General features: G+C 37.5%; 1 protein-coding gene across 1 annotated transcript; it reads right to left on the reverse strand.

Annotated features, from left to right (window-relative positions):
* Positions 1-944: 944 nt before the first annotated feature.
* Positions 945-8469, reverse strand: cenpw (centromere protein W). Its single transcript, XM_017709130.1, has 3 exons — positions 8237-8469; positions 2477-2590; positions 945-1388 (listed from the first exon to the last, which is right to left on the reverse strand). The coding sequence occupies exons 1-3, from the start codon at positions 8321-8323 to the stop codon at positions 1362-1364; spliced, it is 228 nt and encodes a 75-aa protein (XP_017564619.1). The 5' UTR covers positions 8324-8469; the 3' UTR covers positions 945-1361.
* Between the last annotated feature and the right edge of the window lie 6264 nt (positions 8470-14733).

Raw genomic sequence — 14733 nt, forward strand, 5'->3', positions numbered from 1 at the left:
TCATGGTCTGGTAAATTTTATTGCTACAGATTATTTTGAAAAATGGACATCATGTAAGTGTTAATTTGTGAAGTCACTACACTCAACAGTACTGAATTCACACCACTGTATTTTCAGCATGGTCGCCCTCTACTGGTAAAGAAAGACGGAGGACAGGTCATGAACACAGTAAACTCAGCACTCTCAGGCTGACCTCGCTCTGTAAGCAGACAGCTTAAAGAAACATGATAAACAAGCTGATGGTAAGAAAGGACCTAGATGCTTTTTGGATTAAGATAAAGCCAGAATCAGAGGTCTGGATAACGTGCTAGTCTTTTAGAAACATGCTATCAAAGGCTACTTTTTTGTTAGCAAAACACGAGAGACCACAGCAGAGACAACTCAATTAATTTTGACAGTGGGATTAGAGCAGGGTGCCTCCCTGGTCATGTGACCATCAGTAGGACACTGTGATAAACACACAAACTGCGACCCAAACATTTACTTTGTGGTCTGAGGTCAAGGACTTTGTTCATTTAAGCACCCAAACAGGCAGAGAGGCACAGCTTGTTGCAAGCATCAAGATAATTAGCACTAGAAGCTTCAATGGACCAAATATGTTCACCTTTTAGAATAAGATGCTTATAAGAGGTTTTACAATTTTGTCATAAACCACAGTCCAGATTACTATGCATGCACATTAATATATAGGTATTTTGTATACATTTGTCACATTTTGTATATATTTGACTTATGTCAATCCACGTGTCACTTGTATGTACATGGTATGTATTTTTGTTTCTTAATTTTTATTACAACTCTTAATATTAAGCACTGGTTTCTTCATTCTGGCAAAAAAAAGTTGGTAATTGCATTTCATGCCAGTGAAGCTATCTGAAATTGAAATGAGACAGACAGAGAAACAGAGTAATGGAGTGTGCTAGAGTATAATATATTACACAGGCTAAGTGGCATAAATTGTTTATTAGCAGGTAATAAGTAAAAATAAAGTTTAAACTCAGGAGGAAAACATTTGAGGCTGCAGATATTCGGGGCTGATACCATCCGTCATGGACCAAGTTTATACACAACTGTTTCCCAACACCATCCGAAAGCAAAAAAATCAGCAGTAATGGACAGAAACAGTGAGCAGATCTCTACAGAGAATTAAGCTATGAATCTGTGAGGGAGGTTCACTCACCATCTCACAGGTTAGAACTACATGTAAAAAAAAAAAAATTGTACATTGTGTGCTCATGGTGACTGGAGACACTCTTATGCTGGTTCCAGTGAGGGGCACAGCTGGTGCAGAGCACCTGGATCCTTCAAACGTATGCTTTTGCACAGCTTCAGTCTCTCAAAAGGAGCGAACTGCTTCCACCTCATCCTCGGGTGCTCTTTAACAGTTTCTGAAACCCAGAGAAGACAATGTATGAAGTGTACCCAGGCTCAAACATTCCATGCCCCAACTCAATCACAGACCAACTCGCCAATTATGCCTCTCAGTTCATTGCTTGTCAATTGCTATAAATACACATCTGCATGGCGTGGGTGACCATGCTAACGATGCCTGTGGGAAAGCTACATAAGGCATGTAATTTCTAACATATTTGCTTGTGCCTGTGTTTTAGCAGAGCAACCAGACCATTTTTCACACCCCTTCGCCCCCAAGTACAAATGTATGCGCATGGACATGACTGGACTCTGTGCTGAATTACATCTAAACCAAATAAGCTTCTCTACGTCAGAAAAATAAATGCAGCGTGCTGACTCAAAATTGCCCGGATCTCTGCTTATCATTACTGTGACTGCTTTGGTGCAAAAACACATCTCTCTGTTTGAATTCGCTGAGCTGAAGAAACACATCCACCAGAGAGGCTATTAAAAGATGGTCTTGATCTTTAGGCTGCATTTTTTCTACTCTCATTGATTCTGAAAACAAGAATGTTCTTCGAAAACTTCGATCCAAGTCTGAAGCAAGTCCCTGCACCGCACAAGCAAACAGCACCAGTAACGACCATACTGAATGGTGTTAAAAACACTGGCAGGAATCATTGGAGCAACCTCAGGTTTTTGTCTGCAATGCAGTCTAATTAAATGATTATGTATTCAGAACTTAACCCAGTTGATCAGAGGTCTAACACCAATTCATTGCAACAATTTTTTGAATGTTAGGCTTAAATGAGGAGTAGACTGAGGAAGGATTGAAAGGACATGTCTGTAAGAGCTCAAGTACCATCAGGAGCTGTTTAAATTGTTTAAGAGCTTACATGTAAAAATAATAGTGAAAACAGACAAATCAATGACTTCTCATTTGTTAGCAAATTAAACAGAGAAACATCAGAAATGGTGAATGACTGGTAAATTTACAGTGCACTTAAGGGAAGGCAACACCAGTTTTTCCAACATTTTTATATCAGCACATTTTCCAGTATAAACCACTGATTTATGTCTCTTCAAGTGCAACTGACACTTTTAGGATGAGTAGACGGAATACCTTTGCAACTGCTTTGACATGGTGGACTTTGATAGTGGCTGTTTTCTCTTCAAAGGCCTTCAGTCTGGACTCCTCTGCCAGTCGATGTAAGACGAGCAACAGATTTAGCTGGACCTGATCACACAACATAAATAATCCAACACTTAGTCATCAGTAATAACATTTTATGCAGAATAATTTCATAAACATCTCCTGCAGATACAAAATTACCACTTCATCAAAAAATTCATTTTATATCACAACAAAGGAGTTCATTGTCAAATGACTGTAAAATCACAGACACTCAGTGCTTGGATAAACTAGCAGCTCTCAAAAAAAAAAAAAAAAAAAAATTATATATATATATATATATATATATATATATATATATATATATATATATATATATATATATATATATATACATATATACACACACTGCAGGTTTAAACTGCAGTTATCACATTTTAATATTGTAAGCATCAAAAGAAACTAATTCACATCTGCAATTGCAATGCACAAGCCAAACAAGTCACATTTTATGACCTTGCTTAATGTAGCATTGTGAGCTGACGTATGCCCCATTTCAGCAAGCACTGAAAGTGACCCGCTCAGAGTGAAGCCTGATTATACTGCTGGAATTGTGTGGCACATCTAGCCGGGGTAGGGGGTCTGTCGAGGATGATGAAACCTCCGGCCCTCCTCATGAATCATGGTCTCCCCCCATGTAGTCAACCATCCTGTGCATCTATGAAGGATTATACCAGGAAATTGCCTCGTTTTCAGCTCTTCATCCACTTTGTTCTATCTTGTCATGAGAGGCTAAACAGGGGGTCCACAGTGGAGGTCTCATTAATCCTACACTAGCTTGTTTGGGCCACATGAACACAACCTGAGATTCCTGTGCAAACCTCAGCATCTAGCCAAAAGACAAACAAATAAACTCAAATAAATAAAGAAATTCAACGACTTGTCAACTACGACGATGAAATACAACTATGACAGACTGAAGTAGAAGGAAGCTCATTTCTCAGCACAAGCAGAGTTTTACTTTTTAGCACTTAATGTAGATATGAAGCACCTCTGACACTTCAGGCTTTGCTAAATTGTTTCAGTAATGCAGAGGCACAGAGAACATGGGTATATAAATGGATCTTATAACCACAATGAAATTCAAAGCACAGATTTCAATGATGAATAATAATTTGCTGTTACTCCAGCCTATCACAATGGGCTCATTTTAAAGATTCAAGATGTAGAGTTAATGTGGACGAGTACTGGCTCACCACATTGTAAGCATGAACACATTTAAATGTGCACAGTAATATGCAGTAATCAAGCAACTCTCTCTCTCACACACACACACACACACACACACACACACACACACACACACACACACACACACACACACACACACACACACACACACACCTCCTGCTGCTTCAAACCAATGTTACAGGAAAGATCTAATATGCCATCGCCTGTTCTTTCTCTCCGTCTTATGAAATAAGTGTCTACAGTGTCTGAACCACATCCAGCACATTTTCTAAACACAGCTAATGATTTCAGCGTGCATCTACATGACCATTTGGATGTAATTTAAATCTATTAATACCTCATTTTCATAATTGTAGGTCATCTTGGGGGCGTCTGAACATTTCTCCAACAGCTGGTCTTAAGAGTATCTTTAGGAGAATGAAAACTGAGAAGCACAAACTTGCACTGCGCCAAAGGCTTTGCCAAAACATAACGACTCAACTGAACTGATTAAAGCTGAGGGCTCTCTGCAGTGCCTCGCCAATACCTACATAACACATGGAAACTTCAGACAGGAAAGGACAGCACAAAAAAATGTTTGAGCAGAGCTGCAGATTAAAAGAGAGCGGCTGCCTCCCGAGAGTGTCGCTGCCTCAGACTGCTACTTTCAAACTGCCAAAGCCCCTGAAAATTAGTGTGTTCAAAACAGAAAAGGAAAAGAACGTTTCCAAGTAAATTACATTGTTAAGCTATTCATTAGTAAGTAAAGGTCCCATGAGTGGGGAAAATCTTTCAAATTCTATCTTAACTCTAGTTTTCATGGAACAACCAGAAGGAGCTCGACTGATGCCAAAGACTGCCACTCAAATAAACGTAAAAATCCTAAACTCTAGTTGAAAATGACTTTAGGCTACCACGACGTTCTGACATTTGCTCCAACTTCCTCTGTTTTTTTTTTTTTTTTTTTAATAAACTTGCTCAGAAGCAGCCACAGGTTCCTGCCCAAACGGTCTTCTGCAAGCCATTGCACAATGACGGTAAACAAGCTAAGCCAACTTCAAAAAACTTCCATTAACCTGGTGTGAGAAATGCCAAGGGCACTTGGCCCAGCTTTCCTAAACACGGCAGTGAATACAGTCTTGATTTGTGCTCCCTTTTCATTTCCAACACAGGGGCAAAAGCTGTGGTTAGGGGAAAAAGGGGGCACACCATTTGGAGAGAAATCTGGAAAAAGAAAAACAGACACTTTCACAGCTTCCCTGCAGGATGAAGCTGATTATTTTCAAGTTCAATCAACCATCAAATGCTGCAGAGTCCATCTCAGTTCACCCAAAGAACAAAGGCCGATCTTAAGCCACTGCCCCACCCTTAAGGCAGCGCTTAGAACTGTGAGCAATGAGAGAGGATCCTGACCAGCCACTACTGAATCATTTGACACAAACATGATCAGAGGACGTATGCTGTGAAACAAAACAAACAAACAAAGACTTAAAATGAATGACTTCATCATTTAGAAACCACATTCTGCAAACAAGGTATTTGCAATTAAATACTTTCATTATACATCTTTAGTATGTCTAGCACTAGTATTTCCAAGACCACTAGGTCACTGTTAGGCTTAGTCATAACAGCATGTAAGGCAACATGTGAAGGGTCTTATTAGGAATTTGCCATTAAAACCAGGAAACCAGATCAAACCAGCACATACTCATAGAATGATGAAAAGTCTTTTATTCATTTTCCCCTCAGTCTTTCTTTAAGTTTAATGGCTGGATTAGACCCCTGTAAAGCAGCACACCTTTCACATGAGTTTTTATATCTCAGAAGGGTCCCCACCTCCAGTCTCAATAAAGCACTACCAGCTGCAATAACTTCTTAATTAGGACCTATTACTGAAGGTACAGTTCTCCCCTGATTCTCAAACATGAGGTGTTCTTTTTAAGAGAATGGCGAGAATGTTCCGCTGTCCAATAACATTTCAAAGTTTATAAACAGAAAATTACCCACAGCAAAATAAGTAGTTTTAACCACTTGACTCACCTTCTGAAAACAGAAGGTTCCCATAATCATTGTCAGTTTATTTTAACTTAAAAAAAATAATTTTTCAAAAATAACGTGCACATGGTATATGTTATAAAGCGATCTGCATCTATCAAGAGGAGCGTAAGCAAAAAAAAAATTGCATAAAACCACAAATATATATAAATAACTCATTAGACACAAGAAAGGTTAAACAGCTTAAACAATTAGTCTACAATGTTAACTGAAAACCTTTAATGGTTATTTGCAGCCATAGCTCCGTAGCTAATATTCATCATCTTTAGTTGCATGTTTCTCAGCTTTGTAGTTTTTGTTAATGTGAACACCTAACCAGCTAGAAGAGAAAGCTCATTCGCTGCAAGAGAAAGTTCATCTATTAAATTTAATAGGTCAAAAAAAATTCAAATTTTTTTCATACCAAATGAAAGAGAATGGGAGTCATCAAATTATCAACAATATTTTAAATCACAAGCTCACAAAGTCTGGCCTGCCTGCACGAATAAAAGTTAACAAACCAGCTAAATGTTTACAGGCACGGTCCAAACCTCCATATCTGCTAATAATCAGATCAACCATGGTATGCCAGTGATGAGAGAACCACAGAAGCACAGCTTTTGTTTTAAGGCAGATATTCTGAACTAGGATTTGTTCATTAAACAATCTTACTCTTACACTGTCATTGCAGTATGCTTATGACAGGGAAATGGAAAGGATGCAAAAAACCTGTATATAAATTCTTTTTATAGTTTTTATTATAGGGGCTTTTGCAGCCTCTGCTGAAAGTAGACAGATTACATTAAATGACTATTTAGGGCAAGCCAATTGCATCCAGTTGAATGCTGTAAACTGCAACATCAAAGTGGCCATCAAAACCACAAGTAAATGTGACTATGTAAATCATTCAGATTGCCTAACGATGTTTCTAAACACATGTGGTTACTCATTAAAGCAGGTTACTAAGAATAGTGAAGTGAACTGTGGTGGAAAGTAAACATGATCATAATTTTCCTGAAGTGTTTTAAGAGTAAAACTACAAGAGAGTGAAAATACAATACACTATAATGTAAAGGATAAGTAAACAAACTAGTATTACCCTGAAGAGCGGTGCTTTTGTAAATAAAATATAAGTGTATTTCTGTACTTAAACTAATAATGAAAGCGTCTGATATTGGACGAGACCGAGCACGCTTGGGATGGCAGCATGCACCAAATTATATACAAACATAAATAAAATGTTTGTTTTTAAAAGTGGCAACTTTTTTTACCCAACAGTAAACTTTTGTCACCCATTTGCCCCATTTTTCGAGCCGGCCTGCTAAAATATAAAAATTTATAATTCAATGATGCCACCAAGGAATGTTAAATAAGTATTTGAGATACCAGGTGTAACTTAAGATGAAACCACAATAGCGTTGATGAAAACTATAGAAATCCCTTTCCACACACGAAAAGAAAAACCATGAGGCAAAAGCACATTATGCATAATGGGAATTCCCAGAACCAGTATAAGGGAAAGCTAAATATGGCTAGGAGTGTAAATTACTCATTGACACTCCAGCAGATACCCACCTAGAATCTGTAATTGATAGAGGTGAAGAACAACAACTTTTAAGCTGCCAAGAAACAGGATCTAGCGCTTAGCGATTTCTTCCGTAGCAGGTTTTCCTCTCGTTCAGTAAAAGCTCCTGCCATTCTAGCAGTGTTGACCTCAGACATGAACTATTAAAAAACATGACGCACCAAGTAATGAAATTCCTCTTTATATATAATTAAGACATTAGATAGGTTGATGAGTAAAAGATACAGTCATGGGTGTTAATAAATGTGCAGATCTGACCTGTACCAGACAGCGTGCCAGTCTATCACTGAGAGCCAGTTCAGAAAGCTATGAACCGAATAGAACGCAATCAACATTTTCTGGCAACTAAAAATCTTCTCAGGTCATATAGACTATTCAGTACACATCTGGTATCAGGGTAATTATTGTATTATAAATATTGGATATTTTGCAAATATATTATCATACATATTACACATTTGTGTGGCCTACATGTTGTAATATTCTAAGAATGTTGCAGACTGCATAGACACGACACTTGTTCATCACTATATAACGCTAGGTAGGTGGGGGTATATCAGGGGTCCTCAGTTTGCATGTCTCAGTGAAATTTCTCACTCCAAATAATGTGAGCTTAAAGTTCAATGATTAAACTCTTTAGGCGGAGACGTGCAGCACGCAGGCGCGCTCTTCAGGACTATGGTCAGTCTGCCTGTTGTTATGACGGGATTAACCACAAACCTACACAAACACGCCGGTCAGAAATAAATCAACACTTGCTCGTCAAGCCGAAGACTTCTGCACTGTGAGGGTCTGAGAGAGTGTGAACCAGGGCGGCAGCGCTGCTGGTTCTGCTGGTTCTGGTGAACAGACTGAAGCTCTCGTCTCGTCAGATCCGCAGTTTTCCGTTTGTTCAGACTCACCATCAGATCCGCGTTCTTCCCGACTCGAATGTCCGATTTCTTTCTCATGTGAGATTTCAGGACTGCCCTCGGCGCCTTCTTCGACATGTCTGCGTCGCTGTACTCGGGTTTTAACAGGCGAGAACCCGGGTTTTAACAGGTGAGAACGCGTTTTGGCGAAGCGGACCGTTTGTTATTTTCAAAACTACCGCGCGCTTCCGTGTCGGCTCAGAGCGATGACGTCCTCTGGGCGCGCGTTGATGTCGTTTCTCGAGGCTTTCTGAGGCTGATGATTATAAATGTAAGTAATACAAACCAAAGAACATTATTGGGTGTATTTATGAAATGAAACATTATTTGAAAATGACTGCCTGTTTAAAGAGTAAGACCACTGTAAAGCAGTAGAACACGGTGTAAGTCTCTTGGTGTTTTTCTGTACTGCAGGTCTGGTCTGTGAATCCCCTCACTGTGAAGGCTGGCTTGTGTTTTTGAGAAAGAACGGGGGTCTTTATTGTACAAAGAAATGTAAAAAGCCGTGTATTTAGCCACTTCAATTTATTATTATTATTATTTTGTAATTATGCCCTCAGTTGCGTAAACTGTAGAGTGACTTTACCACACCACTCATTTCGCACACGATTGTCTCACTTAACGCAAAGCCTAAACTAACATAACCTAAAGACACATAATGCTCTATAAAGTTTTATGTACTGAAATGATATTTTCTTAACATTTTAAAGACTCTAAGCCTGTAATAAATCTCTGTGTTATATGTAGTTATAGTTATTAGTGTCAACAAAAAAATGTTATGAATGAAATTATAACTACTTAAGACCAATTATACAAACTTATGCCTTGTATTATAAAGAATTACATATGCCTTATAAGACTTTATAAATGCATCTATAATGCATTATAAGTAGTAGATTCAGAGGAAGTATTACCATGAGTCTGATAGACATAGAGTACTGTGTAAAAGTCAGTGATCACCCCTTATTTGTTTCATTTCCAGTCAACCATTTCCAGTCAAATCAGTCTTTGAGCACAAGAGTTTTTTTGTTTTTGTTTTTGTTTTTCCATAAATATCTGCTGAGATACGGAATCATATGGAATGTGTACAGCAGCACACTTCATAGTTTTATTTTATAACTCATTACTGTACAACTGTACATTGCAATAGTGCAATACTAGTGTATATTCTGTATATGTGTATATTCAGAGTCAGTGTGTGTGTGTATATATATATGTATATATATATAAAGAGAAAGCAATTAAATAAATATATATATATATATATATATATATATATATATATATATATATATATATATATATATATTGTAGATATATTCTATAAGGGGGCTGTGCAGCTAAGATTTTCACCCACTTTCCACCTGTGTAAATGTGATGTGATAATGAACGTGATTTGATTTGGATATTTTTCTATGATCCAAATAATTCAGTGGAGTTGTGAGAGCACCAGCAGCAAGTCTGATTTAAAAGTTGTCTTCTTTTTTTCAGTATTTTCTTAGTAATCGCTTCTTGACAGCTTTCAGAGTGGGAAGTACACTTTGCTCTTTTTAGCTGGTATCGATAGTTTTGGTGATCTACAAGGTCTTGCACAATTGTTAGGAGACCCATCTCCTGTTTTTTCACTCATTTTTCTTCCCCTTACTTATGCAAGTGAATTGCCTAATAACCAGAAATATCTCCTAAAAATGAATAACTCAATGTTTTGACCGGAAATTAAATAAACGAAGGGCATTTTCTGACGTTTACACAGTACTGAACGTTTTTGTAATTTTGCCCGTTTTTATATGTGTTCAGTGCCGGTCTATGTTGGATTACAGTGTAGAGTATAGCCACAATGGCTAAGCTGTACACTGCAACAGTTTAGCATGTCGTTTCCTTACCATAGAGATGCATTAAGTAGTGCTCCTTAAGTACAAAGCATATGAGACATCTGCAAAGCATTTACAGAATTAAAAAATAGATTGATATAATATGTATCTGAAACTTTGCCAGAACTCTGAGACCATTTTAATGGCACATGTTTTATGGTTTCTATTAATTTTTGGGCTCTGACATTTGGCTGAGTTTTTTGAATGAAAGAGTAGCTCCCCAGGCTTTATACATCATACTCACTAATAAAAAGAATCAGCTCAACCTTCTCACTTTTTCCCTCTTTCATCAGTTAGAGTTTAAAATACAAACATGAAAGTAGTGCAACATGAAAAGTCATTCACAAATATGTCGCTGTAATAGATGAGCTTGTCAGAGTTTTAAGATATTTGCTCTGATAAACTGTGTTATCAAGCAACACCACCTCAATTTAGTGTTCATGGTTTTTTTATACTGCACAAGCATTCTGTGAAATGTGCAGTATGTGTGACAATTGAGGTATTTTGTGTTCTTTATTTATGTATGAGGTGTTTTACAAGTTTGGAGAAAAATGGCGCCTTTTGATGAATTAAAGAACAACTTTATGATGTCACCGTTCAGCAGGGAATACTTACTGCTTAAGAAATAAAACATTATGCCTGGCTGGAAGAACTTCTTTGAAAATAAACATGCTTTCATCTTTGATCTACTTATTTCAATTTCACACAGTACTGACTTTAGGTAGACTTACCTTTAGAAATATAGGTGTTCAAAGATGCTGTATGTGAGGCATTTGTACTGTATAATCACCAAGACGTCTTCATGAATAATTTCTAAACAGAATCTGGTTGATATTACATTGACATTCCTAACCTACTTGTTTTTAAAACCAAATTTGACAAACTGCACTAAAAGGGATTTTTTGTTAAAAATATCCAAGTGTACAGATGTGAAGGAGTGATAAAGGAAAGTCAGATATTTGCTCAATTAATCATCTAGCTCCTTGAGTGTAAAATATGAAGGACCTTTTGTGATACAATGGATTTCAGATGAGAATTTATGAATAAGACTCTGTATACAGAGTGAATTTCTTTCTACTAGTCAGTAAGTTGTTGGCAGAAAGCAGCCTATTTTTCACTGTTTTTGGCACAGTTCTAGCTTTCTGCTGGCTTGCGTGATCAAAGCTCCTTCATACATCATTAACTGGGGAGAACTGCTACAATGACTCCACCACTAAAGCTTTATTGCCCTCATCTTCACACTCTGTCTTTAATTCCAACAGTTCCCCATGATCCTTAAGATCTAATTCATATTTGAGATTCTCAGACTGTCCTGATTAAGTTTAGTTTAGTTGCATTCATTTTTCAGAGTGGCTTCCTTACCCCTTATGAAGTTTCAGGGTAATGGAAGTGATGAGCACTCCACTTAGGCTGCCATAAGCTCCCGGTTACCGCCAACAGACTGCAGCCTTTGTTAGGCAAACTAATGAACCAGACAAATTTCTCAAAGAGTGGCAGACATAATTCTATACAAATGCACACTGTCATCAGTGAAATACTTCAGTTTTAGATGTGTGCCGTAATCACTCGAAACCACTTAAGGGGCCACAGATTTATAATATTCTTGTGGATACCGCCATTTTGATAAATCAAGTAATGAGGACAGATGGTTGAAGAAAGCCCTGCAGGGACCATATATTTGGCCTGGTGAATTACCTTGTCCAAACACTGTCCCAATGTGCGTCTAATTTATCAAGTGCACAGTGAAGGAGGAGGGACTTGACCTAAGCATCTGCTGTCCAGGCCTGTGCTCTGTTCAGCCTCATATTACAGTCATTGGGTATGTGTAAGATAAGATAAGATGAGGCTTTATTGTCTTTCGCATCACACGTGGTACATGAGGGGGAACAAAATAGTGTACTCAAGGTCCCAGTTAACTCCCATAAGTATCTGTGTCATGTGTTTGACCCAAGATAATGACAGAAATATTAGCAAGGGAACAGACAAAACAACCCATGAAACGTTTGTTAGATTAACTGTATTATTCTCTAAAGGTCACTTCAGGCAATGAAGCCAATATACATTAATGTATTTAGGTCACATTTTTGTTTCATTAAAGCTGAAGATTGCTGAATCATTAAACATCCTATTTGAAAGTAGTTGTGTCCTTTATATTAGGCACCAATACAAAGGCAGCTTACATTAGGCTTTTGCATTGGACAGGATCTAAAACATTTTGACACATTGATTGGATAAAGGTGTGATACAGTAGGTGTTTTGTCAAATCCGGTTGGTTGAAATCACTACCATCTGCAATGACCCCACAAAAGGCATCGGTCGACTCTTAAGGCATTCCCTGAGCCCAGTCCTCCAGCACAGATTTCCAGATTGAAGCAGGTGCATAGACGCAGTAATGGGGCACACAAATTCACAAGAAATATGCTAAGGATTTTCCTGTCCCCACTGAATACCTTGACACCTCGGGTAATATGTTCCACACATGAGAGAGTGTTGATTAGATAAAGATGGAGGAAAAATTGCATTTCTGTTAATGTATATGGATCTGCAATTATAAGGTTGTTATTTTTGTAAAATTTGATTATTGAAAAACATAGAAAGTAAGCAAAAATATATTTTTTGAGGACGAACTCAAATATAGGACGAATATATATATATAATATTAGATGGGGACCCTCAGGACCTTCTATATGTTCAAAGAACACCTAATGATTTTATTTCATTTTTATTTAAAATAATTACTATGCTAGTTGAAAGTTTTTTAGTACAACTTTTATTTCATTGATAACTTTTGGCTGTACAAGAAAGGGTTCAATTCTTAAGATGCTTAATGGATACAGATACAGCCAAACTAATTCTCCCACTGGATAGGCCTTCAGGAGCTAAACCGATGTCCTAATATGTCAAATTAAGCACCAATATAATAAAAAATTGACAGTGGAATCAATTAAACATTTTGATTTACAATGGTGTAGGACCAATTTTGTGAGAAAAAGGTCACTCTAGGCACTCTAGGAAGTGCCTAGTAAGTCACTGCGAGTGCAAGTACAAGCTTCAGATGTCTAATTTGAAACGTTCAAAAATAGTTTATGTGAATCGCCACTAGTTTAGTGCTAACATACGACTAGAATCCCCTCTACTAGCAGAAACTAGCATTGTTATTGAGGTTTTTTTTTTCCTAATATCTGATATTTATGGACCAAACTAAAGGCCTAGCTCTAACAGACACGGTTCACCACTGCTATTTACACATATTACATAAGTGAGAAACCCAGTGAATGACCTTTTAATTGGATATAAATAAATTGTCCGCTCATGAAAGATGAAAGTAACATCATCCTCTGCTCTCTTTAGGATCAATGGTATGATTAATAGCTCTGGAAACATATATGTGAGCTGTAGGATTGAATGAATTCCATATGATAAAAAAGGCCATACAGCTGACATGTCTGTATATCCCTTTGATGAATTTATTGAGATGATTAACATCACTCTGAAGATGCCACCAAGGAAAATCGTAATATGAAATGCTCTATTGCCTGTGGAATTATATGGCCAATGGCATAATATGGCATAAAAAGCTCTGGATATGGCTTTGTGTTTGTGGTGTGTGTTTATGCATATTGAAGAGATCATTTCTCCACAGTGAGTCCAGAAGGTATTCCCAGAATCCTTCACTGCAAATATGATTAATCAGTCATGGATCCATGGAATTCTGATGAGTGCCAGACATCAAAGGCATGACTGCCTGGATCTAAACCACTTTTACAGTTGAGGAGGGGGTTGGGAGGGCATTCTTCACATCCACTGTAGCAGCTTTGAATATGTTCAAAGTTTCAAAGTGTTCAGTGAGTTTCTTTCAGCTACAACCTACAATAACTAACATCACTTTTAATACCTGAAATATGACAAAATGTGATGCAAAAAGCATAGAAGACCACAATAACACAATAAGCCAGCTAAGCCCCATTTTTCTTTGTGGTTAGCATTGTCAAGCACTCTTATAAATAAAGGTTCCTAACCAGTTCTTGGGTTAGAAGTACAATTCTAGGAAAGTCCTTTAATTGGTATAGAACCTTAACTTTATATGAATGTTCTTTGAATTTAAAAAGGTTATTCACACTCAAATATCTCATTTACAACAATGATTCTTTAATAAATAAACGATTGAAAAGCTGTTTAGGGAAGCAAAAATAATTCTTCTATGAAAACACTCCACATTGCCCTTTTTCTGCAGCTTTATTTTTAAAAGTGTACTCTTGCCATTTTTATCTAAATATGGTCCTTCACAGTTTCAATTTCCATTCTGGTCACCAAGCAAGAATTTCAAAGAAAAATGAGAACAGAGCTTAGGTATAGTGAGGAATTGTGCTCTATTGTGGGAGGAAGCTTCTACTGGTACCATGTCGTCCACATGGAGTTATTTCTCTCCTCGTTTGAGGCTGGGCTCTTATCAAATCGGAGAGTTTCATCAGGGCAAGAGAGAAGCAGGAACAGTGGGAGTTTCATAACTCTAACAGGAGCATTCTTTCTCTGCTCCTGTCGGCTTTTGCTTGATTTAGAGAAAGGCAGAGTATTTAAACATGTCAGCATTACCCTCACACATAATATATATACAGT

Source organism: Pygocentrus nattereri, chromosome 3 (assembly GCF_015220715.1).
Source record: "Pygocentrus nattereri isolate fPygNat1 chromosome 3, fPygNat1.pri, whole genome shotgun sequence".
Taxonomy (NCBI): domain Eukaryota; kingdom Metazoa; phylum Chordata; class Actinopteri; order Characiformes; family Serrasalmidae; genus Pygocentrus; species Pygocentrus nattereri.

Coding starts and splice junctions, on each gene's coding strand:
- cenpw (XM_017709130.1), bottom strand. CDS start 8,323: ATGTCGAAGAAGGCGCCGAGGGCAGTCCTGAAATCTCACATGAGAAAG. Junction 2,591..8,236: donor GGAAGAACGCGGATCTGATG/GTGAGTCTGAAC, acceptor TTGTGTGATCAG/GTCCAGCTAAATCTGTTGCT. Junction 1,389..2,476: donor ATGTCAAAGCAGTTGCAAAG/GTATTCCGTCTA, acceptor TCTGGGTTTCAG/AAACTGTTAAAGAGCACCCG.